This window comes from Candoia aspera, chromosome 2 (genome assembly GCF_035149785.1).
Source record: "Candoia aspera isolate rCanAsp1 chromosome 2, rCanAsp1.hap2, whole genome shotgun sequence".
In the NCBI taxonomy this organism is placed as follows: Eukaryota; Metazoa; Chordata; class Lepidosauria; order Squamata; family Boidae; genus Candoia; species Candoia aspera.
This window is the reverse complement of record NC_086154.1, coordinates 153,366,120-153,389,273: the sequence shown is the minus strand read 5'-3', so window position 1 is coordinate 153,389,273 and position 23,154 is coordinate 153,366,120. Positions and strand designations below refer to the sequence as shown.

Below are 23,154 nucleotides of genomic sequence, written 5' to 3'. Positions count from 1 at the left end.
TCCATGGCTTTTTTCTAATTGCCTGTCCATTAGTCCCAAAAGAAGAATCTCTGGTTTCAGGTGTACTTTAACCTTTAAAATCTTCTGAATTAATGTATGATTTGTACCCAAATTTTTTTGGCTTTTTTACATGTCCACCAGACATGGTAAAATGTCCCTCCATGTTATTCACATTTCCAGCAAAGATTTGAAGTGCCTTTATACATTCTAGACAATTTCTCTGGTGACAAATACCAATGATACATCATTTTATAAGACTTCTCTTTAAGGCTAGAACATAATGCAAATTTCAATCCTTTCAACCACATATTTTCCCATTGATCCATATGTATATTATAGCCAAATTTTTTAGCCCATTTTTCTTTCACTTGTTCTTCTTCTGTCTCATATTTCAGCAAAAGTTTATACATTTTAGCAATAACATGTCATCATCATACATAATTCTATTTCAAACTCAGTCTTACTTTGTTCAAAACCATAAAATCTTTTATCCACCTTAAATCCTTCTGATAATTATACATAAGAAAACCATTGACAAAAATAACCTCCTGTTGTCAAATCTTCTCTTGATTTCATTTTACAATCCCCTTGAGAAAATTCTGGCATACCACGGTAAGTTAACCATTTATGTTTACTTACCATTTCTCATCTATAAAATGCTTCTTGTGCTGAAAGCCACAAAGGTGTTTTCAGGCAAAACCTGAATTTATACTTATTCCATACTCGAAGAATAGCCCATCTAACATAATGATTTTTAAAATCCACATTCACCTTAGCTTTATCATACCATAGATATCCATTAAGACTCTCATTTTTAAAGCATATGGGCATTTCTTTTTGGTTGCCTGTGCGCTTTGTTCTTTTTGATTAAAAGCACAATTCAACACTGCCAGTTTCCTGTTACATTTAATTTAGAAACTATGATTCTTCAGTTCAGATATAATGGAAAGCAATGGCTGCTCTACCCAGAAAGTGCACTGAGGAGGAAAGGGTCTTTGGTTCATGAACATGTTTGTTTTACTGTCTCAAGATATGTACATCCAACCAGTCACTATGTAGGTGGCAATTTTTTTTTCATTTCATTAAGATGTATTTAATTAGCAGGAATGAAAGCAGTTTACCTTCTGGCCTTCCAGCTTCCAGGAGCAAAGCAAAGTTTTTTTCTGCTGATCACCCTCTAAAAAGGCAGGGATTTCTGATATAGCAGTGATCAAAGGCAGAATCCTCTTTTCAGAGCTACCCCATGGTTCGATTTGCTTGCATCAGAACCAAGAAGCATCCTTTCCGTGTTGTAGCTGACAGTTGAAATTAGCCTGCCTGTATAGCACAATTGTTACTAAGAATTGGATTTGTTTTATACAGTTGTTTTACCTTTTTTTTTAAAACTACAGCCTGATAAAAGCCAAAGAGGATTTCCTTGTTCATTAATACATTAGCTTGTATTTGTTGGTGGCATGTAGCAGAGCAGGGGTCAGTAGCAGGGTTCTAAAAAAGATTAATGCTTTAGCTAACTATTACTTTACAATATTTGGTCAGTTTACTAAATGTTTTCTTGCCATCTCTGCTGAATAACTTGGTGAAATGTCTTTTCAATTAGAGTTCCAGTGGTTTCCTCTTTGACTATTGCACTTTTCTTGCTGCATTTTGATTGTCCCACCACACGCACACATTCAGTTGCTCTGTCAGTCTGAATGCTGTGTAACACCTCTTCTTGGATCCCTTCCTATGAACGTATGGCTTTTTCCTGGACCAGATGAGTGCCCTGCATAATCTGTTGGTTTCTCTTCCTGTTGACAGTGACTTAACTGAAGGCTTTGGCTGGATCTTCTCTCCCTGTTCCAAGGACCTTTTTCAGTGGAGGGTTCAGAGCCTGAATCTGGGACTACACTGACCTATAACTCCCTCCCTTTCCATAAAGTTTACCTCACCTTTTAAAAACTCTCCCTTGTTTGTTCTGTCCTAAATCTCTGTCCTTGCCCTTCAGTTTGTTCCTTCCTCTTATCTTTGTTTCTCCAATTCATAAGATCACCGACAAATCTCTGCATGTGTTATCTACAGCTGTACTCTACCAGTGACCCAGAATTGCCCAGCTTCCTTGATAACACTCAGACAAAGGCCTTCTTCATTGGAAATTCTAGCATTTCTTAGGTGAAATATTCTATGGCGTGTTCCAAATCATTCCAAAATTAATGCTAATTTTTCTTTGCAGCAAGCCTGTGAAATGGTAATGGACATCTTACGAGAGAGGGACCAGGGAGGCTTTGGTGACCGGAATGAATATGGTTCGAGGATTGGTGGAGGAATAGATGTAAGAACATATTTGGTGCTTTGCTAGGGCAATGGAAAAAATAGCTTCAGTTGGGCATTAATCCCTTGTCAAAGCAATATTTCATTTATTTAACACTCTTTCTTGGTTGTGGTATCTATACTTTGGAACAGCGCTCTCTGGAAGTAAAACTAGCTCCTTCCGTTCCAGATGTTGGCGGAAACAAAGCTTTCCCTGAGGGTATTTGGTGATTGATAGGTCATCAGCTGCATTTATTACTTTTACCAGATGAAGGTTCTGGGTAGTTTATATATATGGATGCTTTAATTTTTGTTTTTTCAATTGATTTTTATTGTTTTAAACTGCCACAAATCTGGGGAGATTCAGCAGCGTACAGATCTAATAAATAAAATAAGATGTGTATGAATTTGCTTAGGTCCCAGTCCCCAGGCATTCTGTTGGTGTGGTCATTGGGCGGAGTGGAGAGATGATTAAGAAAATACAGAACGATGCTGGAGTTCGGATCCAGTTCAAGCAAGGTGAGAAGCTCCAATCTCTCCTTCACTTTCATAGCCTGTATTCACATTGCATGGTAAAATGTCAGGCATGTTCTTGTGCGCCTTCTCTCTCTGTCCATGCTTCTTCAGCAGAAATCCTCATTTGTTTATCACTATTGTTGCTAATTCAAATTTGCTTTCGTTCCTATTTGTGTGAAATTATTTTCTGCAGTGGTCTCTTCTGAAAATTGGGGGATGCAGTTTCCTCAGTTGTGATCTAAGTAAACTCTGTAAGAGACATTTTACATAACTGAAAATCTATAGAACTTTGTATTCCTTTGTTCAAACTTGGAACAAACCAGGTTTCTCAGGAAGTTGGGACTGAAACATGGCAAGTTCCTATGAAAGCCTGGGTCCATCTAGTTTGTTGTAGTTCCGCTGACTGGAACGGGTCTCCTGAATTTTGGACAGGAGTCTTTCCTAGCCTGGGACTCTGGCAATTAAAGTATATCCCATATCTACATTTTTTTTAGTGATTGTGTGTGTGAACTATACATGTTCTCCTCCCATGAAATTAAAGGGGCTTTTTGCTGCTGAGGAGGAAATCATAAATTGGATGGAGGGCTGTTGAATGTTAATGCATGTTTGGTACCCCCCCACCCCCCCAGTTCACAGACAAGCGTACTAATTCTTAAACTCCAATTGAATGTAGAACTTGTTTTGGCTGTCATTTCAGATGATGGGACAGGTCCTGAGAAAATTGCCCATATCATGGGTCCTCCTGACAGATGTGAACATGCTGCCAGGATTATCAATGACCTTCTCCAGAGTCTTCGGGTATGACAGGCCTTGGGAGTTTATCTCACCCCTTAGAGTGCTAGAATTGCCATTTGGTTGAGCTGAGCTCATCTTGGAAACAAAATAATTGCAAAGAATTAATTAAGCTTTTATATTATGTTTTTGTAGATTGCTATATAAATTGTTACAAAATATTAAAAATACGTTATAAATTACTGGGGGGTCTGATTTTAAGTTTTGTGCACCACCTGGAGTCACCTCGTTGAAATGGGTGGCTTTATAAGTTGTTACAGTAAATATATAAGTTTAAAACATTTTCACTCATGTTTGACTGAAGAGGCACTAAAGCATCTTAAGATATCAGAACTTCAGCAGATGTTTTATAACCTCTGGGATTTGGTTTGCACTTGATTTTTAACAGTTTTTTAAAATTCTTAATATTTTCTTTCTGTCATATATAACTGAGAAAGATATCCTTTATCAGATTTTCAAACATAGTTCCTTCAAGGATTTTTTCTGTGTTTAGGAATCTCTGCCCCATTGCACTTTCATTGATGCAGACTATGCAGCCTTTGTTGCCTCACAAACTGTGCCCTAGAGCACGGTTGAGCAACATTCTTTTTTTCAAGTTGAAACTCATAGTTGACCTTTTGAATTGGTTTGGGGATCTTGTTCTCAGTGGGGCTTGGCTGAAAAGTGGATCGAGTGTGTTTGTGCTGCTGTGGTTACAAATGCAAATAGAATTACATTCTTACAAACTGAAGCCCAAGTGGACTTACTGTTATCATTACTTATTGTTACTGAGATTGTATCGGAAGATGAATTTTACTATTGCTAAGAGAATGCAAAGCGTTCTGATTTTAAAACCCTTGTTTTGAGTTCAAAACAAAATACTGATTTGGTTGTGACTTTGAGACAAAACACATTGGTTTTGATCTGCCTTTAGAATAAGACTGGGCAGCTACAAGTGCTTTGGCCATTCTGAGTGTTGTGATTGTTGTGTTCTGCTGTCAGTTGTAATTGTTTTGTTTTATTTTCTAAAAAGTTTTCAGATTAACTAGTACAGCAGCAGGGACCAGGGGAGAGAGCAGGGGCTTATTCCAAGTTCCTGTGTTTTCAAATGTCTGAAATACTCAAGATGTTTCCAGTTACGTTGTATAAAGAGCATCAAAAGCATGCTGAGTTTTGTCCAGCTGCCATATACCCATGCAGAATGTTCTGATGGAATATTCCAAGTGGCTCCCTTGTCCCAAGCTCTAAATAAAACATTTCATGTGTGTACTCCTGTTGATTATCATTGTTGGTGGTGTTGTAAGTAAACCCTCCTTTAAATTAAAGGCTGGCAGACATTGCCAGAGCAGCTTAGGAAGGGGCTTTGGGGGCTCTACCAGGTTCTAGGGAGCGCCATGTGGTCCATGGAACGTGGGTCATTGCCCACCCTAGTCCTAGAACATGCTCAGAACCTTTTTGCAGAACACCCTGCAGGTGAAAAATCAAGCTGACTTGCAGGGCAGCTTGAGTGCTCTGATGATCTCTTTCAGGAAAGTAACACCATTACTATAATTCTTTAGTGCATCATTTCACAACACAGTGAGAGCCCTCCCTTCTAGAAATTCAGGTGCAATACTTGGTTCTGCTTTACCCACCTCATTCAAGTTAATTGTGTTCTTGTTTTGTAGAGTGGCCCACCAGGCCCTCCAGGCTCGGGAATGCCTCCTGGAGGCAGAGGTAGGGGCAGAGGGCAGGGCAACTGGGGGCCTCCAGGAGGAGAGATGACCTTCTCTATACCTACGCACAAATGTGGTCTGGTCATTGGCAGAGGTGAGCATCTCCTTTCTTGAGCTGTCCCAAGCAGGCACGGATCAAGCATCCCGTTGCTACCTTCCATTTGTTTTTCAGGTGGGGAAAATGTAAAGGCCATAAATCAGCAGACGGGAGCCTTTGTAGAAATATCTCGGCAGCTACCACCCAATGGAGACCCCAACTTCAAATTATTCATTATCCGTGGCTCACCTCAGCAGATTGATCATGCCAAACAGCTGATTGAGGAGAAGATTGAGGTAACTCCCCACCTCTAGCTGCACAAGAGATCTCCTGTTTTTGATGCGGCAGTTCTGACTGACAGATTACATGCTTCTTTCTTAGGGTCCCCTCTGCCCCGTTGGGCCAGGGCCTGGACCTGGTGGACCTCCTGGACCAGCACCCATGGGTCCCTTCAACCCTGGGCCTTTCAGTCAAGGACCACCCAGTGCACCTCCTCAGTAAGTACTTTTTCTTTCTGTTTGATCCCTTTTGCAGTCTGTTGGTTGTAGCCAAGATGCTGAAATCAGAACCTAGAAAGAAATCTGTGTAAGTCTAAATGAAATGTGTCTGGGAGGTCCTGTCTCCTGCAGTGCTCAGCTGAAACAGGAAGTCCCCTTTGGCAAAACTTTATTTGATGAAAACCCCTTCTCCTGTTTGGGGGATTTTTCAGGGATTAGGTGAATGGAGAGAAAAGAATTGCATCCCAAGAGTTATGTAATAATGCTGCTGAGGGAAGGAAGCATGGTTTACACTGTGTGTCCTGATGTTGGTGCCTAATAGCTGTACAAAAGGTTTCACAGGGTGATTTGGCTCTTGGCTGGCACATGGTGCCAGCAACCCTTCTGGCCATGAGCTATTCTACATGCAATGCATAGAGAGAACTATTACTGTGGAAATATAAAAACAAGCTGCCGTTTCATATGGCTGTGCTGCAATACTGTTGGTTAGTTTGGTAGTTTGTAGTTACCGTAGGTACCGCAGGCAACCATTCTCAAAAAGTAACATGCCAGCCTCCTCCTAGAAGTCAGCTACTTATTTTTAATGTTTCTTTATTGCTAGATTTATATCCTGCCTTTATTTTGTTCAACTCAAATAGGCTTCTGCCTATTTTCTTTACAACAACCACCCTGGGAATTGGGTTGAGCTGAGGGAGAGAGACTGACCCAAAGTCAGCTTTCATGCCTAAGGGAAGACTAGAACTCGTGGTCTGTAGCCCAGCATCTTCACCACTACACCAAACTGGCTCTCTGTTGGCCACTGGCAATTTATTTGTCTTACTGATACCAAATTGTGTTAATGGCAACAGAGCTCCCTGTTCACTAAAGGACGGTTACCTTGAAATCCTGTACTGCTTGGGGCAGAAGGGGGAGTTCTCCAGTTTCTCCAAGCAGTAGTATTATTGCTCCTTGAGTAACTTCTTGGGCCATTTGCTACTTCAAAATCCCCATTGCTACAGCCTCATATTTGACCCAGCATGCTAACCTCCCCCCCCCCACACTCTTTCAGCCCTGGGGGACCACCACCACCTCAGTATCCACCTCAAGGTTGGGGAAATGCCTACCCACAGTGGCAACCTCCTGCTCCTCATGACCCAAGTAAGTATTTGTCAGGGCTTGGTGTGTTTTTTTTTTTAAACAACCCCTTCACTATTAGTCATCAGAGTGGATTACAAACTACATTTGTGGCTTCAGGAACTGCCAGGCTTGTGTTCAGACTGTCAAATGTTTCCAGGTAAAGCAGCAGCAGCCGCAGACCCCAACGCTGCCTGGGCAGCCTATTACTCGCACTACTACCAGCAGCCTCCTGGCCCGGTTCCAGGAGCACCGCCAGCCCCCACCGCACCACCGGTGCAAGGAGAGCCCCCCCAGCCACCCCCCACTGGACAGTCGGACTATACTAAAGCGTGGGAGGAGTACTACAAAAAACTAGGTAACTGACTCTAGAGGTGCTTCTCTCTTTTGCTGGAAAAGAACATTAATGGGTTGTTTTGCCAGGGTTATAGGTAACGGCTTGATTCAGTACACTTCAGGATTTTTCTCTACCTATTAATCTCTTCATTTCCTTTACCTGTGGCTTGTGTGCTTTTGGTTTAGGCAGAAAGAACTGAATTAGTCTGAATGTCCGTGCCTTAAACCTCAAGTGTCTGTTTTCACGCAAGCAAAGTTTTGACAAAATACACATTAGAAAACAAAGTGATATAATTTGGTCCCAATAACTGGGTATCTTGATCCAGTGTTTTCTTTTTAATGGAGCAGGATGATTGATTTTGTACATAAGTGTTTGTTATTTATTCCATATCTGTTGGAATAGCTTTCAGGATAATTTTGTCTTGCCTGACGATTCCCCAATATTTTTGTCAGTATTGGACTTTCTTTGACTTAGGCAGGGCAGTGGGTGCCTGCACGTGATAACTCCTGATTATGAGTTTATAAATGATGAGCATCTCTCCCATGGTTCCAGAAGTATGATAAACTGTAGTTGTCTTGCATTACTTCTAAGAACACACTATGAAATCATTCAAGGTTGCAGCCTCTCCTGTTTGATTCTTGCACCCATAATTTTTGGTTGACTGCCAGCACTGCTGGTAGTTAATGCCATGGGCAGTTGAGACCCTTCCTTTTAAAATTCTGGATTCCGTAGGGGAAAATGCCTCTTGGATAGTCAAAAGCTGTGTGTGACCAAGTCCTGTGGTCCTTTGACTTTGTTGTCCTACAGGCCAGCAGCCCCAGCAGCCTGGAGCTCCCCCCCAGCAGGACTACACAAAAGCCTGGGAGGAGTATTATAAGAAGCAAGGTGAGATAACAGAATACTATAGACAAGGTTTTCTGGGACAAATTGGATTGGGTTTGGAATGCTTGCTTGAAAGGTTTTGGGTTGCTCTGTGCGTTCGTATGTGGGGGTATGTTGCACTGAGCCAATGGGGGGGTTGTCTGAATAGGTGTGGGCGGGATAGCCAGTCCCTCTTTTCTTTTTGGAAGCAGCTCAAGTAGCGACTGGGGCAGGGCCAGCAGCACCACCAGGACCTCAACCGGACTATAGTGCAGCATGGGCAGAATACTACAGACAACAGGCTGCCTATTATGGACAGACGCCTGGTGCTGGTGGACCAGTGCCACCCCCCACACAGCAGGGACAGCAGGTGAGTGAAGAAGGAGCTTGGGGCTTGAGTTAGCAGTCGACTCCTGTAATGTAATCTCTTCTGTCTGGGTGGTTGTTATGCGTATACTTTTCAATTTAGCTTAATATTTTGGTACTCTTATTTCATCTGGGGTGCAGGGCACCCAGTTTCTGTCCATTAGCACCAGCAACCATCCATTGACAAGGGGGGCAGCTATATAAATATAAGTAAATTAGCTCACATTGAGACATTAGGTAACATTCTTGCCATCAGACTGAACTGCCAGTGTAGGTTGCACAGGGAGAGAGTGACCTTGTGCATCATTTCTAGCATTTGCTCATGGGTGAGATTAATGTAATGTGTTTGTGTAAATCAGAACCCTAAGTTGTTTTTTCCCCCCCAAGTGTAGCCTGTATAGACTGCAGGTACATCAAACCAGTGTGCCCATGTTGGCTACAGACACACCTTGCTGGCCATTGGTACAAAGGTTCCAAGAAGCCTGACCTTTCTCTTGTTCAAAATACCTGCAATGTGTTTTACAAATGTATTTTCACAACCATGAAAACTTGATCACTATTTTCAGAACAGAAAGCAGGAGCTCTCAGGTACGCTTATTTTTTTCTCCAGTACTAAATTCTGTGAATATGCTTGTGGAATTGCAGAGTGTGCCCAACCCCTGCTAGGCTAATGTCACTGGCATATTCTGTAAGGAAAGTCACTGGCAGATGAGCAAAACTGTCAACTTGAAGGCCCTTTCTCATTCATTTTCTGTGTGGCATTTCTTCAGGATGAGAGAAGCTGTTGTCTCAGTGGCTGGCCAGGGGAATAGGCTCTCTAAAATACAATCGGGCTGGAGTATTCCACAGTCTCCCTAATAAACAGTGGACAGGTGATGAACAGGAAGTTCTGTCAGTTTCATTTCTGTGCTGCCCAGCTGATTGCTAAATTGAATGATGGTGACCTTTGGGATGAGGCCAAATGATGAGCTAGTAATAGGCCAGAGAGACAGAATTGCATGCATAGTAAGCATATACTGCCTTCTTCACTGTGTACTGTTTTTATTTCTATATTGTATTACTGTACCTGGAAAAACATTTGGTAATGTTCAAGGGTCCTCTGAGCTTTAGCAAAACGGGTCCCCTACCTGAAACCATGGGGGTAGGTACCTTCTCTTGCTTCCTTTTTCAGTGACAGGCTCCTGTCGTGTTTTCTCCCTTCCACAGGCTCAGTGAGCTGAATGTGACCCTCCCCATCTCCGAGAACCTTTTTGTTTTGGAGAGAGAGGTGGCGGCGGCTGCAGCTGCTGCTGCTGCAGGAAGTGGCAGGGTGGGAAGGGAACTGGCCTGTTCGCTCTGATTGCTGGGTTTCTTCTGGGAATCTTGGCCGTGCCGCCTTCACGTCTCTCTTAAAATAAATCCAGATCTCCAATCCTAATGTTGAGCCAGCAGCCATAGAAGATAGCCGACTAAAACCGCCTCCACCAGACCCCATCCTGCCTGACACGCACCTCAGTTTTCAGGGTAACACTTCTTTTTCTTTTCTGTTTTAAAAATAAACTTTACAAGGAAAAGTCACTCTGCTTTTTAGTTAGAGTTGGAACATTCCTCGGACAAAGGTGTTGGTGTTTCAGACAACCCCATCCCTGCCCTTCCATTTCTCCACTGCTGGGACTGATCTGTCGTGTTTTTGTCTGTTCAAGAGGAAATTGGAACAAACAATTATATGCTCAAATTTTTACTTTTTACCGCTCGTTTTTAACTTCACAAATAAATGATAACAAAACATCCCCCCGTGTCTGCTGGGTGGTGTCTGTCTTTCTCTCTCTGTCTATAGGGTTTTTTGAAGCTGATGTTTGTTCACAATATAGCTGTTGTAAAAGCCTGATAATGGTCATGATAAGAGCTTCCTGTGTTTTTATAGTTTGAGCAGGCATTTGTGCATTTTTGTTGAATAAAATGCTTTTTTGTTTTAAAGTCTCTGATGCAACTGTGTGTGTTTCCAAAAATAGGTCCCAGGGCAGTGGGATCAGACATTTGATGTGAGCAGGGGCATGCTATTTCTTAATGAGGTTCTGTAGACTGAATTGTGGTTTGGCATGTGATGATCTTGAAATTCAATGTATGTACTGCACTGTAAAGTTTAAGATTCTTAAGCATCAGCATATGGGAGGGGTACTTTATAAAAGTGAATTTTCCAGCATCTGGCACCAGTGGCTGGATCCCCCTAGCAGATTATTCATCGTTAGATCCATTTGGATAATTTGGTCTGAAATGCTTTGCAGGACCTGAGAAGGTACTTGGGAATAAACATGAGGGTACTCCTTCCAGTAAAGAATGATTTTCTTCAGCATTTGGTTTCCTTCCCTGTCCCTCATCTCCACCCCTGCTATGATAGGCTAGGATAAATTATTTCTTCAAAGTCTGAGTTGGTATTGCAGAGGGATTTTAGAAAGAGACCAAGGACTATACCAAACTCGACCGAGGACTACAGATGCTGAGCTTTTTCTTTTGAGTTGAAAGGGAAAGAAATGTGAAGAGTGGCTATAATGCAAGACATTCAAGTATCTGCTGACATGGGCACTAGTCATAACTTAACAGAAGTGATGGGTAAATAAGCGGTTGTTTTTAAAATGTCACTGCATCTCCTGCTGCTACTCATTTGTGACCTCAGATCTGTGAAAAGTATATATTACAATTCAAAAGTGGTGTGCTGGGAAAGCGCCCAACTATAATTATATCTATTTATGTTCCTAATACGTGTCAACACCAGCTGAAAATCCTCATGGCTGCTTAGTAATTCCTAGAATGGCTTATCCTGGAGTCCTGCTACCTCAGAAGAATCACTTGGAGAGATAACACCCTTTGAAAATACAAACCACCGATTCTAGAGATAAATTAAACAAGTGGGAATGTATGCTTGACTGAGGAATTCCAGAAAGAGGATCCCAGTACTAATTAAGGGAATAAACTAGAACTACTAGTATAGATCACATCTTCTGTATATGCTGCAGTAGTAGCTTCCCTTTATTCTGTGGTTGTGAACTTCATTGGCTGCTACATGGTGGCCGGCAGTAAATTTTGCTTACTGAGAACCACTTGCAATCATGGCTTTTCTTGGGGATTGCAAGATGGAGGTAGATTAACCTAGGCGTTTGAATACATCACCATACAAAGCAGTTTTGAAAAGGATTCTGTTCACTCATTGTGCTGCAAATTATCAAGTGAGGTAGATGCAGTTGTGAACCAGGATTGATTAAAAAAAAAAAAAAAAAATTCTGAGGAGGGCATGATAATGGACCAGAGCTTAAAAACTTTTTCTGTAGAACTAAATAGCTATACAGTTGAGGTAGCTGCTTTTATCACGTCATCAACAACACCGCAGCACTTGGCAAAAACTACTTCTGGGGGTTCCTCCCCAAGGATCTGCAAATACAAAAGCAGTGATATCTTAGATACTTCGTCTGGAGTGATCCAGCCTCTCTAAGCTCTTTTTCTTTTAATAACACCACTGTTATACTGAGAAATACGTTCCTCTGAACATGGAGATTATCCCAAGATGTTATGGCCAAACTTTTTTTTTAAAAAAAACCCTAAATTAGTGACCTTTGTGACAGTTAATTTACTAAGCTAAATGTGATTTCAGTGAAGAAATGGCTTGTGGAGTCCTTGGTGCTCTCTGAGCCTTATTGTTTTCTTGCAGATGTTTCATTGCCAGGTTAGGCAACATCTTCAGAAATGGCTTATGCCCTTTCTGTACTTATCCTGAAGCTATTTTCAGTCAATTCTGTTGGGTGACCTTGAGAGGAATAAAAACAATCTGAAAGTTGTAAAAGCTAGTTAGCCTGCACTGTCAATTCATTCTCCCATATTTAATGTTATGCTAAAATAGCCTTTTAGAGTGTACTGTGATAATTTTGGTTTAAGAAATAATGAAATTAACTGGTATTAGGATATGCTCATGTGAAATGCTATGCTGTCAAGACAGAGCAAATTATGACACTAGAAAGATTATTTTAGCTATTCTAAAGGAAAAAATAATTACCCTTTTCATACTTTTAAGAATACTATATAGCGCTTTTCCTTTACTGGATCAAAAGCAACACATTTAAAGAAAATCTAGGATTCTTTTGAACTGCATGCTGGTGGACAGAGGGAACCAAAATACAAGTTAAATATCTGCAATACCACCACATATTTCTTAATATTCTATATATACATTATTAAGAATAATAAAACTAGGCATTGCTTCTAATACAATATACCCAGTGCGGCAAATTTAATTTTCCTCTAAGCAGTATTCCCTCTAATTTCTGATGTGCTGTGTGGGGAAAAAATTGCTTTGTGCAGCTTTTCCCAAACCAAGTACAAATTTGTGTGCTACAAGGAATGTATATGAGTAAATTGCAAATCTACATAATAGCAATATGTTAAAACATTTATACATCTCATAGTTAAAATACTCCAAAAGTAAAAAGTATACTACATCATGTCACATCCTCCTTTTCCTCCCTCTTAATTGCTATCATTTGGGTGGGCCCAGCTTCACAGGTGGCTCTCTTAATGGGAAAGAGAGAGCATCTTTGTCAGAAAGTGTTGCTTTAGTCCAAAACAGAATCTAACTGGGCATGGCTATCCGATCCCGAGCAGCTAGGCCTTCCTTGCCCGGGATCGGGGGGAAAGGGCAAAGGATAGGGACCTACATTCCGGAGTATGCTCTTCTGCAGGTAGTAGGTGAGGACAGGTTCACACAGTGTGTAGTGAGTCTCAAGTCGCTGCCGGATAATTCTCTCATGGTCATCCACTCTTTGGCCCAGTTGGCTTCTGATCATCAGCCGCTGGATCATGGTCTCTGTAGAGCAGTCAAACACGATAACAATGTTGGGCAAACGTCCCACCTGTAATACAGATGGTACAAGTTGGTCAGTTCAATGCTTGGCCTGAAATCCTTTTCTAGATGAGAATGGAGGAGACTATAGTCAGAAGCCAGTACTTAAAATATCTTACTTAAATTTCAGGGGGATTTCAGGAGGAAGGTGCTCTGAATATCTCTGTGGCAAAAGGATATGAAAAAGGAGGCCAGTTTGCCTGATTGGAAGATTTGCAGGCAAAAGCTGACTCAAACTTGTTGGCAAGAGGCTGGCTGGTACTGACAATGAGAAGAGTATGTTTGAAAGTGCAGATGGGGGCAGTATGCCTGAGCAGGGCAAACTTCAGGGCAGGGATAAACTCCATTACCTCGTACTTGCCTTAATCTGTGGCCCATTAACTGATAAAATTAGGTTTAAATAGCCAAATGTTTGTGAGCAAATCAAAAGATTACTGTAGGTGACAAAGTTTTCAGAAGGTTTGCGCCTCACAGTTAAAATTATTTGAGGTGCTATTCTCTTTCTGACCTAGAAATGGCCATATGGAAATAAAATACTCAGTAGGGGAGAGCAGTGTGAGAATTAATTGAACATTTCTTACCCTACACTTTCACAACACCTTCTGCAGCAAGATCTGCATCTCTTAGCATCCTTGCTTTCCCCTCAGCTTTTCATTAATATCTAACACAGATTTTTTTGGTCTAAACTAAGCCATTTCAGGTTCTTTCCTAGAGCTAAAACAGAACAAATAATCCTGTGTTCAGCCAACCAGTATACTACCAGTAAATATTTGCTTCATGTTCCCATTTATCCAGTGACTCCTGTTCCAACTCATGATATCTTATGGAGAATTCTCATCTCTTGAGGCCAGGTATGGGCAAGATATTGTCAGTTCCTAAGCCTATGAACATGAGCAACAGCGAGGAATGATGCAGACTGAAGTCCCAACACTGGAAAGACTACAGGTTGCCTGCCTCCACTGTAAACTAAGCCATCCTTTCACATCCCCCCTCCCAGACTGCACTTACGATTTCCTCAAACATCCTGGCTTGATTGATTTCTCGGGGGAAGCCTTCAATGAAGAATCCTTTGGAGTTTTCAGCTTTTAGCATCTTGTCAGTCAGCAGGTCCAAGACATAGCCCTAGAAAGACAAGCATCTTGAGTCTCAATGATCCTAATTTTGCCAATTATACCGCTCTATCTTCCTTTCAGCATATGGAACACAGTTTGGAATCTTCTTGGTGGGAATGCAGAAGAAGGCAGCAGTCTATGAAATCCATTTTAGCAAATGCTTACAGATTTAGAAAGCATCCTGCCAGACAAGTAACCTGCTCAAGAGGTGCTGTGTAACCAACTACTTCTTGGTATCCAAAATTTTATGGCAGTGGGTCAAAAAAAAAAGTTGAGCCTTTTTATTCAAAATGTGCAGCTTTCTTGGACTTTGAAAATCAGGAAAAGGGAGGATTAAAAATAAAAGAATCTGAGAAAGGGCTATCATTGCCTCTAAATAGTGGGGCTCCCTTGAAAAGTGCAATATACATACTACTTCCCTCCCAATATAGACCCAGGAAATCAGAAAGTGGTGATAATCACAGAACTAGGGTCCCTATCATCTTACAGGGTGCCCACATGCATGACACCCCCCCCAAAAAAAAAACTAGAGCTGGCTTTTAAATTTCTAGTTAGCCTTTTTGCAAAATTACAATTTCAATGGAATATTTGAAAGTTTGCAGAGTTGTTTTCAGCAATGTTCCCATTGTAGCCAGCCAAATCCTTCCAGGAAATCCACAAACTGGGTATGAAAATTATTTCCAGTATTGCTCTGCAGTGGCTTCATTCTCAGCCACGTTTCCAGACGTTCCATTTCCCTACTGCCTTTCTGAACAGCTGTGGTGGATGGAACGGTCTAGTCAAGTCACCTTTCTTAATACCTGACTTGATTTTTGATTGAAGTCAGTGAGATCTCAAATACATCACCATGGTTGGGTCATGTCTTGTATCTTATAGCTTGGTGATTATCACAGCAAGAATGGGCAGGGTTGTGCCCACCGCCCCTTTTTTGTAGCCTCCAAAGTTTGCACCCCTTAAATCTGGTAGAAAACTGTCAAATCACAGCATGATTCCCTGCCAATCTTAAAAGAAAACCAAACAAAAACACAGGCCATCTGTTTGGTTTTCCACAGCTAAAAAAAAAAGCTTTAAAAAACCTCCCATTATAACCCAGTTCCCACTGGGTTGCCTCAGTCATTGCCTCAATCTTAGTCACGGCCTTTAAGGCTGGAATGTTAAATGCTTCCATTTTATAATGTAAAATGTCTCTGAGGGAAATCCATCTGCTATCTTAACTGATTGCAGAGAGAGCTGTCAAAAATTTATTATTGATGACTATTGCTGAACTGATCTCAAAAAACACCAACTATAAAAGGATAATCAGCCATCCTTCGCTAACACAAATTCTGCCAAAGAATATGCAGGCTTCTGAATTGCCAAGGGGTTGTATCTAACTCAAAATCTGGCACATCTAGCACTATGTTAGATGGTAATCAGTTCTAAATAATCTCGACTATGTTCAAATGGAAGCGAAATCTCAGTTGCATAAGCATACTAATTGATAGTGAAATTATCACATGGATAGATTTTCTGAACACATCAAAACACGCATCTCCCATCTTCAGGATGAGAATGAAAGGGATGAACTGAATATTAGCTCAAATATATTGCTTAGGTAGTTATAATCATGCTGCGAGTTGTTATTCTATGCAAATCCTGTTCTTCTGAAGGTAGTGAGCTTAATTATTTAAAATGCAACATACAGAGTGGACTGAATCCAAACTCTGTCAGTCAGGTGTTAGTCTCACTAAAATCAATAGCCCTTAATTTAGTAATGACTAATTTATATTTATTTAATTTTTATCCCTTTATTATTTTTATAAATAACTCAAGGTGGTGAACATACCTAATACTCCCTCCTCCAGTTTTCCCCACCACAGCAACCCTGCGAGGTGAGTTGGGCTGAGAGTGAGTGACTGGCCCAGGGTCACCCAGCCGGCTCTCGTTCCTAAGGCAGGACTAGAACTCTCAGTCTCCTGGTTTCTTGCCCATTGCCTTAGTTAAGACCAGAGACCAAACTGGCTCCCATCTATTCATTCTGGTAGGAAGAAAGCACAGCCTACATCTAGTCCAGGTTTTTAAAACGTTCTTAATGGAAACGGATTCTGCACTGAATAGATATAGGGCCTTACCGAGGGCACCATAGCACCTTTCAGCAGGAAGTCCCTAATGGCCTTGCCCTTGCTAGTGCTCCGGCTGGCTTCTTCCCGCAGCAGATCTCCAATAGCCACATGGTAGAAATCATATCTACTAGATAGCTGGATACTCTGCACCCCCTTACCAGAGCCAGGACCTCCTATCATAAAGATGATGATAGAGTCTTTCAACTTTCCTGCAGCAAAAGAAAGACAGTCATGTGGAAAGATGCATTCCTCAGGCAGTTTCTATTAAGCGACATTTGCACTTTGCAAGGTGGGACCCCTAGCAGCTTACCTAGAAGCAAAGGGGCCCTTACAGGTTTTGAATGCAATCAAGTGTAGATAGAGCTAGTCCAGCGTGAACAATCCACCGGAATGCCTTTTTCCACAAGCTCCACTGAACTTGAAAAGGAGCCAGACAACAGCATGTGGCTGAGTTTCAATGGATTTGTTCAGAACTTTCTACATCGTGCCTCAAGTTAACTGCCAAGGAGGAGTTCTATGTAAATGTTTCCCTCCAGTACCAACCAAAACATTTTAGTCTGATCTTGAAGATCAATTTTCAGCCCTGCTCAAAATTCTATTGCCTAGTGCATGTTTGTAGGTCTTGACCTAAACCAGCATTTCTCATCCTGGCAGAATGAACTGGTGGTCAAGCAGCTACAACAGCAGCATGCCAAAGAAAGCTATGATAATGATACCCATCTTTTGCTACACATCTTTGCTCTTTAGCTGGGACCTCAGTGGACCTGAGCGCACACAGCTACCTTATAGTGGGGTAATGTGTCAGTGCCTCCCAGCCAATAATTTAGATTCCCACAACAGCATCTCTTCAAGGGTTTGACTTCAGCTGCAGAGGCTGGCTGTGCAAGCCTTGTGTCCCATCACAGGTGGATGACTTAGCTCACGAGCCACTTTTTCTAATGGCCCTGAGCAAGATGCTTCCATTTTCTTTCTCCTGAATCCTAAGTGAAATCTGCCACTGACCACCAACAGATATGTTCAGTCTACCAGCCTTATGTCAAGTCTTAAGTTTCAACTCCAAACCTTGAGGCTGGAACATCTGGTCTAATTTTAGGACTCTCTTGCTTCTTCCTCTGCCTTGCATTTCAGTAACCTCCTGCCATGATGAAGAATTCTGAAGAGTCTGAATGTCTGCACACTCTTTTGTGTCATTTTGGTTAGTTCCAAGGAGCTGACTGTACAGTTGATCTAAAAGGTCCTGGGAAGGGAGCAAGTGGCTGCTCTTAGTTTGCAGGCTTTTATCTTCTTTTCTCTGTGTCATTAGGCAGGTCTTTGCTCATCTGCCATTAGGTAGATGGAACAGGGCTGTTCCAAAACAGCCATTATGATAATGGCTGGGAATGATGGGAGTTCTTGCATAACACATCTGGAGGCCTCTGACTGAAGAAATCCAAATCCAATCCTCTCCCTAACTATTCCTGGGCACACTCCACCATACTATTTTCTTGTAAAACAGAAACTACACAAGGGCAGTTACTTTGGTTTGTGAACACGAGCGTGTAAATGTGAGGTCTGCTAAAGAACCAATGCTGGAGAGGCAGCAGCATCAAGTGGCAGACAGAAGTCCCATTAAGAAGAGCAAAATGGGAGACAGACCAGCTTCGCCCATATAGCGCATGATTCCCTGGAAAATACTCTTCACCAAGCCCTACTGGATGAATTAGAATTTGCATATTTATTCAGCTGAAGCTTGCAGACATTCCTTGTGGATGCGGTATTGGGGAAGGTTTCCAGCTAATAGCCCTCCCCATCCCAGAGCAAGTATTCAGAACCAAAGGAAGCCTAGTGACTAGAATGCTTGCCATATACTATTCTGAAATATTACAGCATGCACAGAACAGGAAGAAACTGAGTACCTTTCAGTTCACTCTTCAAGGGTTTATTGGATTTTGGAAGACTACCCTGGCAAATCCCCATTCTGAAGGCTCATCCCAAGGATCTCCAGACACTGTCCAGCAGACTTCAAACTGATGTACAAAACTAATTTGGCCATTTCAGCTTAGCTGACATGTGACTCCCCTAGGTTCTCTTTCTGATGTCACAGACATCTGATGTCATAGCGTATCTAACCTGGAGCCAGCAAAGCTGGAAGGGGCAGATTGCTTTTGTGGTAGGTCAGCTGTTGCATTCTTACTAGTATTAACAGAGGGCTTTAAAGACTCAAAACAGAGAAACTATTTCTTCATGGCGTAACTAATATTTCAATTTTGCATTGAAGAAAATATCCAAGTAGTCTAAACTGTGTTCACAAAGAAGTGCATCTCTCCTTGGCTTAATTCTCTTTCAAGAACCAAAGGATGCCAAGGTAGACTGACAGGACTGACTTGTTTGCTACTCTTCAGTAACTCCAATTACTGAGGGGTGAATAATGGATTGATACCTTGTAGGAGCAAAAAATCCTTGGCTTCCCCAGCTGCCTTGTACCTGCAGGATTTGGTTCCTCTTTCTTCAGCCTGCTTTGATTTCTATTGTTCCTTCCTGCACGGGTTCTTCTATAAGAATGAGTTCATGTAATCAAATAGATGAAAATTTGGATTACCTGAACATATTACTGGAGCAAAATGGTCCCAAAGAAGGCAAGTGATTCCTACTGGTCATCGCTGGTCTGTCAGTATGAAGCCTTTTGCTTGGTAGATGCACACAGTGAGTAATTCCCATTCTTGTTCAGAGCTACACAGGAAAGTCTTCATAGGGGATGCTTTCCCTGTAAAATTAATAAAACCAAATCATTGTCAGCAGAAGTCAATGAAGACAGATCTAGATGAGCCTCCCTTGCCAAGGAGTTCCAGTGCTAAGCAGGAGAGGAGAAAGTAGTCTGGTGTTACTGCTGATGTGCCCAGCAATGGTAGGTCTCCTGAAAATTTTAAAACCCAGGCTGACTTAACATGGTAGAATGTGGTTTTTCAAAGACTGGTCTCAAGCTGTTCTAAGGTCATAACACTACTTTGAATTGTGTGTGGAAATTCTGGCCCAGTAGCTGGTGATGTGGTTTTAACCAGGGAGCCACATACTCCATTATATGAGAGAAGTAAACTGAGCAAACTGGAGTCCTCAGGTCAAAATATACACTAGATCACCTCTTAGAAGGCCTATAGAGTTAAACACTCTCAAAAGATTTGCATTTATGGGGAATCGTTGGTTAGCTAATACATTCCTTTTCCAAGCAAATGGATTTTTCAGCATTGAGTTGGCTAAGCTCTGTTCAGTTTTTTAAATCTCTGAACCTCACAACTAAGTTTGGTTTACCACAAAATGCTTCTTGGCCATTGATTCAACCTAAGCATTTGCTACTTGGAAATTCATTTGTTGGCTCTGAAACTCTGTATTTCTTGAATATTTTAGAACTAGTAAGGTTCCTAAGGAGTAAATTCCTTTTACCAGTGATTGAAAGTAGTACGGAAAAAAATTATTTTAAATACTTTTGTGACCTATGGAATAAGCATAAATGCTCTGTCCTTGCAAATCAGCAAAGGGTATTTTAAAACAAATTTATTTTGATTTTAAAATATAATTACTAGAGCAATTAAAATTTGTTCTACTGAACAGCCTAGAGCATGTTTAATTAGCATGTTATAATCCCTTTGCTTTGGAGAAACAATTCAAAACACTAGTTTGTATGATTTGGGCTTTTCCTGTTATTGAAATATTCTGGTCCGAAATTCATGGAATTGTCAACATGACTTTAAAGAGAAGCTGCTTGTCGAAATTGCATATGCTATTCTTCGCTTTACCTCCAGCATTTAGAATTTAACAAGGCATCAATAAACATGAACACTTTGTGCATGGGAATGCTATGTAGTCAAAATAATGTTGAGGACAAATCTACCTCTGATTTGCAGCAGTTGTCAACATTTGCAGATGTTGACAAAAACCGGCATGGTTTTTGTCAACATCTGAATTGGTTAGTTTTCAGTACAGGGGCTAAGAAGACTTAAGCAATCTGAACAAGTTTTTCCCAGGTTTCTCTGAATATGAAACACATTTCATCCTTTTAAAACTGTTTATATTTATATCCTGCCAGTAGTTTATATTAATACAGTGTGTAGCTTGGTGTATTTTATATTCCTATAAAATAATATTTATTTTGAGTTAAGAAACAGGGTTTTACCTTTTGTGACAAAAATGAGCTGTGTGACTCTCCCAACCAGTTACAGATACGCACAAAGCCATTCACTATATATATATGAACTGCTTTGTATATATCTGTAGCTGGCTGGGAGATATATCTAGAAGCCAGCATGGTGTAATAGTTAAAATGTGAGCCCTGGGTTCAAATCTCTACGAACCACAAAACTGATCCGATCTGCTCTCTCCTAGCCTGGTCTAACTTAATACAGTTGTGCAAAGGAAGGGTTGGGTAAGGGAACTGTTAACGCCCAAACATGAATTAAAAAGTATATTATTGTATCTTATTGTAAACCGCCCAGAGTCCCTCCTTGGGGGGAAGATGGGCGGTGATAAAATTTGATAAATAAATAAATAAATATTCCATGTCTTCCTCTGAAATTTCTTGTTTCAGTTTGGATTCCAGCGCTGAGTAGGGGATTAGACTCAGCGGGGTCTAAATGGCTCCGTTCACCTCCATGTTTCTATGAAAGGGAGTTACCCTCCCCCGCCTATCTTGATCACTCTATGTAGCATGGGCTCCTAACGCAAAGCCTGACACGAAATTACAATGCCATATTTTAAAAACCATAAATTATTTCCTTCCCTACACCACCCCACCCAGCGCTCCAAATGAAGCAACGACCGCACGCTAACGCACACAGCCCACCCCACAACTTCCGCCGAGAGGAACAGGCGCTTCCGCTCATATTCCGACAAGTGGTCACTAAAGAGACTTTCCTTTAAACTGGAAAGTTCCACGCAGCTGCAACTTCAGGTTCAGGCTAGAAGCCTTCACGGAACGCGAGCAGAGTGGAAGCACGTAGAATTCAGAAGGAGCGTTTAAGCGGAATGGGCAGAACTGCGGGTTCTCGTTCTCTATAAAGAACTGTACGTAGTTGTGCTGATTTGAAAACCGTTGCATAAAATCTTGATTAGACTTTGTTATCCAGAACACGTTACAAAGAAAGGATCACGTTAAAACAAACACCGTGTTGGAAGGAAGGATTGAATTCCCTTCACCAAGTTGTATTTAGCTGAGTGACCTTGGGCCAGTCACACTCAGCCCTGGGAAGAAGCAAGGGCAAACCACTGGAAACTAGTCCAGGCAGTCGCCAGGAGTCAACATTGACTTGAAGCCCCCCCCCCCCCCCCCCCCGGGCACCAAAAGCTCCTTAAACTCAAGACAGCATTCCTGGGGAGGATGCTTAATATCAATCTGAGACGAACGTTTTTTAGGAGGCTGTGAAGACTCATCCGGCATTTATTTGATTCCAGCCCTCATGTTTACACGTTCACACCAAACAGCTCTTCACTGATAGTGATTCCATCACGCCCCAAGAACATTCAAACAAAATTCGTAATTTCCTAGGAGGCATCTTGCAACAAACTCACCTTGGTAAATCAGGGGAGTTGGATTAAGACTGAGAGGGCAGTCCTGTGACCCCTTGCGTTTACACCAGAGGGACCCTGGGGCCACTTCCTTGTAATTTAAGGAGTCCAGGATTGGAGGAGGCCAAGGGCTTCCGGGCAAGGCTCCTTTTGCGTAGTACCTCTGGCTCCCGCCTGGGAACGTATAGGCATTCCCGATCAAGGCCCTTTCCAGAGAGAAGGCATTTCCCACCTTTTCTTTAATCGGATCTGGTATTTCCTGAGCCGCCAGTTCTCGGGAAGCGCTTTGCAAGCCGAAGTCTTTCTGGGCACTACTTCCCAGCCGGGCCAGAGCCATTTTCTCGGCTCTGTCCTGGCCAAGTATCCAGAAAACTGGAAAATGACTGAGGGGTCCAGGAAAGTCAAGGGGGCGAATTTTCTGCCCTTCTGGCTCAAGCCAATCATATAACAACGACGTAGCGTCTGCCCCTATATCAGGCTGGGCAGCGCAGCGCCGACTACAGCGTCCTGTCTAGGCACTACGGCGCATGCAGTGGGGTTGGGCTTCACCTGGGGAAACCCGAGCCTGCAGCCCCAGCGTGTTTCCGCAACTTGGGCGACCCCGCCTTTCTCACCGCCCTTAAAGGGCCCGACGCCCACACCCGGCTCGTTTCCTTCGCAAAGGGTGGGAGAGACGGCTTTTCTAGTCCCTGCGTCCTCTCCGCCCGCCCTAAGTCTATTTGCCCCTTGGCATTTCAGAGCCGGGAGCCTTGCCAGACCCTCCCTTGGCTAGCTTCGCTGACAGCCGCTTTAAGCCCTGAGTCTCCGCAGACCCATAACAACACGGGAGTAACACTCAGCGCGCCTGCTGCGTTCCTCACCGGGGCTCTTACTAATCCGCGACGCGATGCCGGAAGTTTATTAACAACCACAACGTCTACTTCCTCTTTAGCCACCGCCAGGTTTGCGCATGCGAGTTTGGGGAACTGGAGTGGGCTGACGCTGTTAGGTGAGAGCGGGGGATCCTCCGGGAAGAGAAGGGAGTCGCCGGGGAGAAGGA

The 23,154-nt window shown here is 42.3% G+C and overlaps 2 protein-coding genes across 8 annotated transcripts in view; one reads left to right on the top strand and one right to left on the bottom strand.

The window, feature by feature from the left end:
- KHSRP (KH-type splicing regulatory protein) overlaps positions 1 to 23,154 on the top strand; it is a 292,174-nt gene that overhangs the window by 14,419 nt on the left and 254,601 nt on the right. For 2 of the 4 annotated variants that reach the window (XM_063294359.1, XM_063294361.1), the window contains 11 exons: positions 2,210 to 2,308; positions 2,703 to 2,805; positions 3,500 to 3,600; positions 5,241 to 5,382; positions 5,461 to 5,621; positions 5,707 to 5,822; positions 6,871 to 6,980; positions 7,105 to 7,293; positions 8,080 to 8,157; positions 8,346 to 8,503; positions 9,706 to 10,455. In XM_063294359.1, coding sequence (XP_063150429.1) covers positions 2,210 to 2,308; positions 2,703 to 2,805; positions 3,500 to 3,600; positions 5,241 to 5,382; positions 5,461 to 5,621; positions 5,707 to 5,822; positions 6,871 to 6,980; positions 7,105 to 7,293; positions 8,080 to 8,157; positions 8,346 to 8,503; positions 9,706 to 9,714 — 1,266 coding nt within the window. In that variant the 3' untranslated portion in view covers positions 9,715 to 10,455. Of the gene's footprint in view, positions 1 to 2,209; positions 2,309 to 2,702; positions 2,806 to 3,499; positions 3,601 to 5,240; positions 5,383 to 5,460; positions 5,622 to 5,706; positions 5,823 to 6,870; positions 6,981 to 7,095; positions 7,294 to 8,079; positions 8,158 to 8,345; positions 8,504 to 9,705; positions 10,456 to 23,154 lie in introns of those variants that run through there. The other 2 variants (XM_063294360.1, XM_063294362.1) reach the window with 2 other exon arrangements.
- On the bottom strand, positions 11,772 to 22,612 carry LOC134490967 (adenylate kinase isoenzyme 1-like). Of its 4 annotated transcripts, none has more exons than XM_063294368.1 (6): positions 22,119 to 22,612; positions 19,159 to 19,323; positions 16,590 to 16,789; positions 14,375 to 14,488; positions 13,182 to 13,376; positions 11,772 to 11,904 (listed from the first exon to the last, which is right to left on the bottom strand). In XM_063294368.1, the coding sequence occupies exons 3-6, from the start codon at positions 16,758 to 16,760 to the stop codon at positions 11,815 to 11,817; spliced, it is 570 nt and encodes a 189-aa protein (XP_063150438.1). In that variant the 5' UTR covers positions 16,761 to 16,789; positions 19,159 to 19,323; positions 22,119 to 22,612; the 3' UTR covers positions 11,772 to 11,814. The 4 variants fall into 4 exon arrangements, with proteins under 4 accessions (XP_063150438.1, XP_063150439.1, XP_063150436.1 ...); XM_063294369.1 differs by lacking the exon at positions 22,119 to 22,612 and adding an exon at positions 21,394 to 21,443; XM_063294366.1 differs by lacking the exon at positions 22,119 to 22,612 and having other exon boundaries at positions 19,159 to 20,442.

Excerpts from the sequence above, each read along its gene's own strand:
- LOC134490967 (XM_063294370.1), bottom strand. The coding sequence starts at position 18,536 with ATGGGGATTTGCCAGGGTAGTCTTCCAAAATCCAATAAACCCTTGAAG. Across the intron at positions 13,377-14,374 it reads CCAGGATGTTTGAGGAAATC|GTGGGACGTTTGCCCAACAT; the intron begins GTAAGTGCAGTC and ends TCTGTATTACAG. Across the intron at positions 11,905-13,181 it reads AGAAGAGCATACTCCGGAAT|ATCCTTGGGGAGGAACCCCC; the intron begins GTAGGTCCCTAT and ends TTGTATTTGCAG.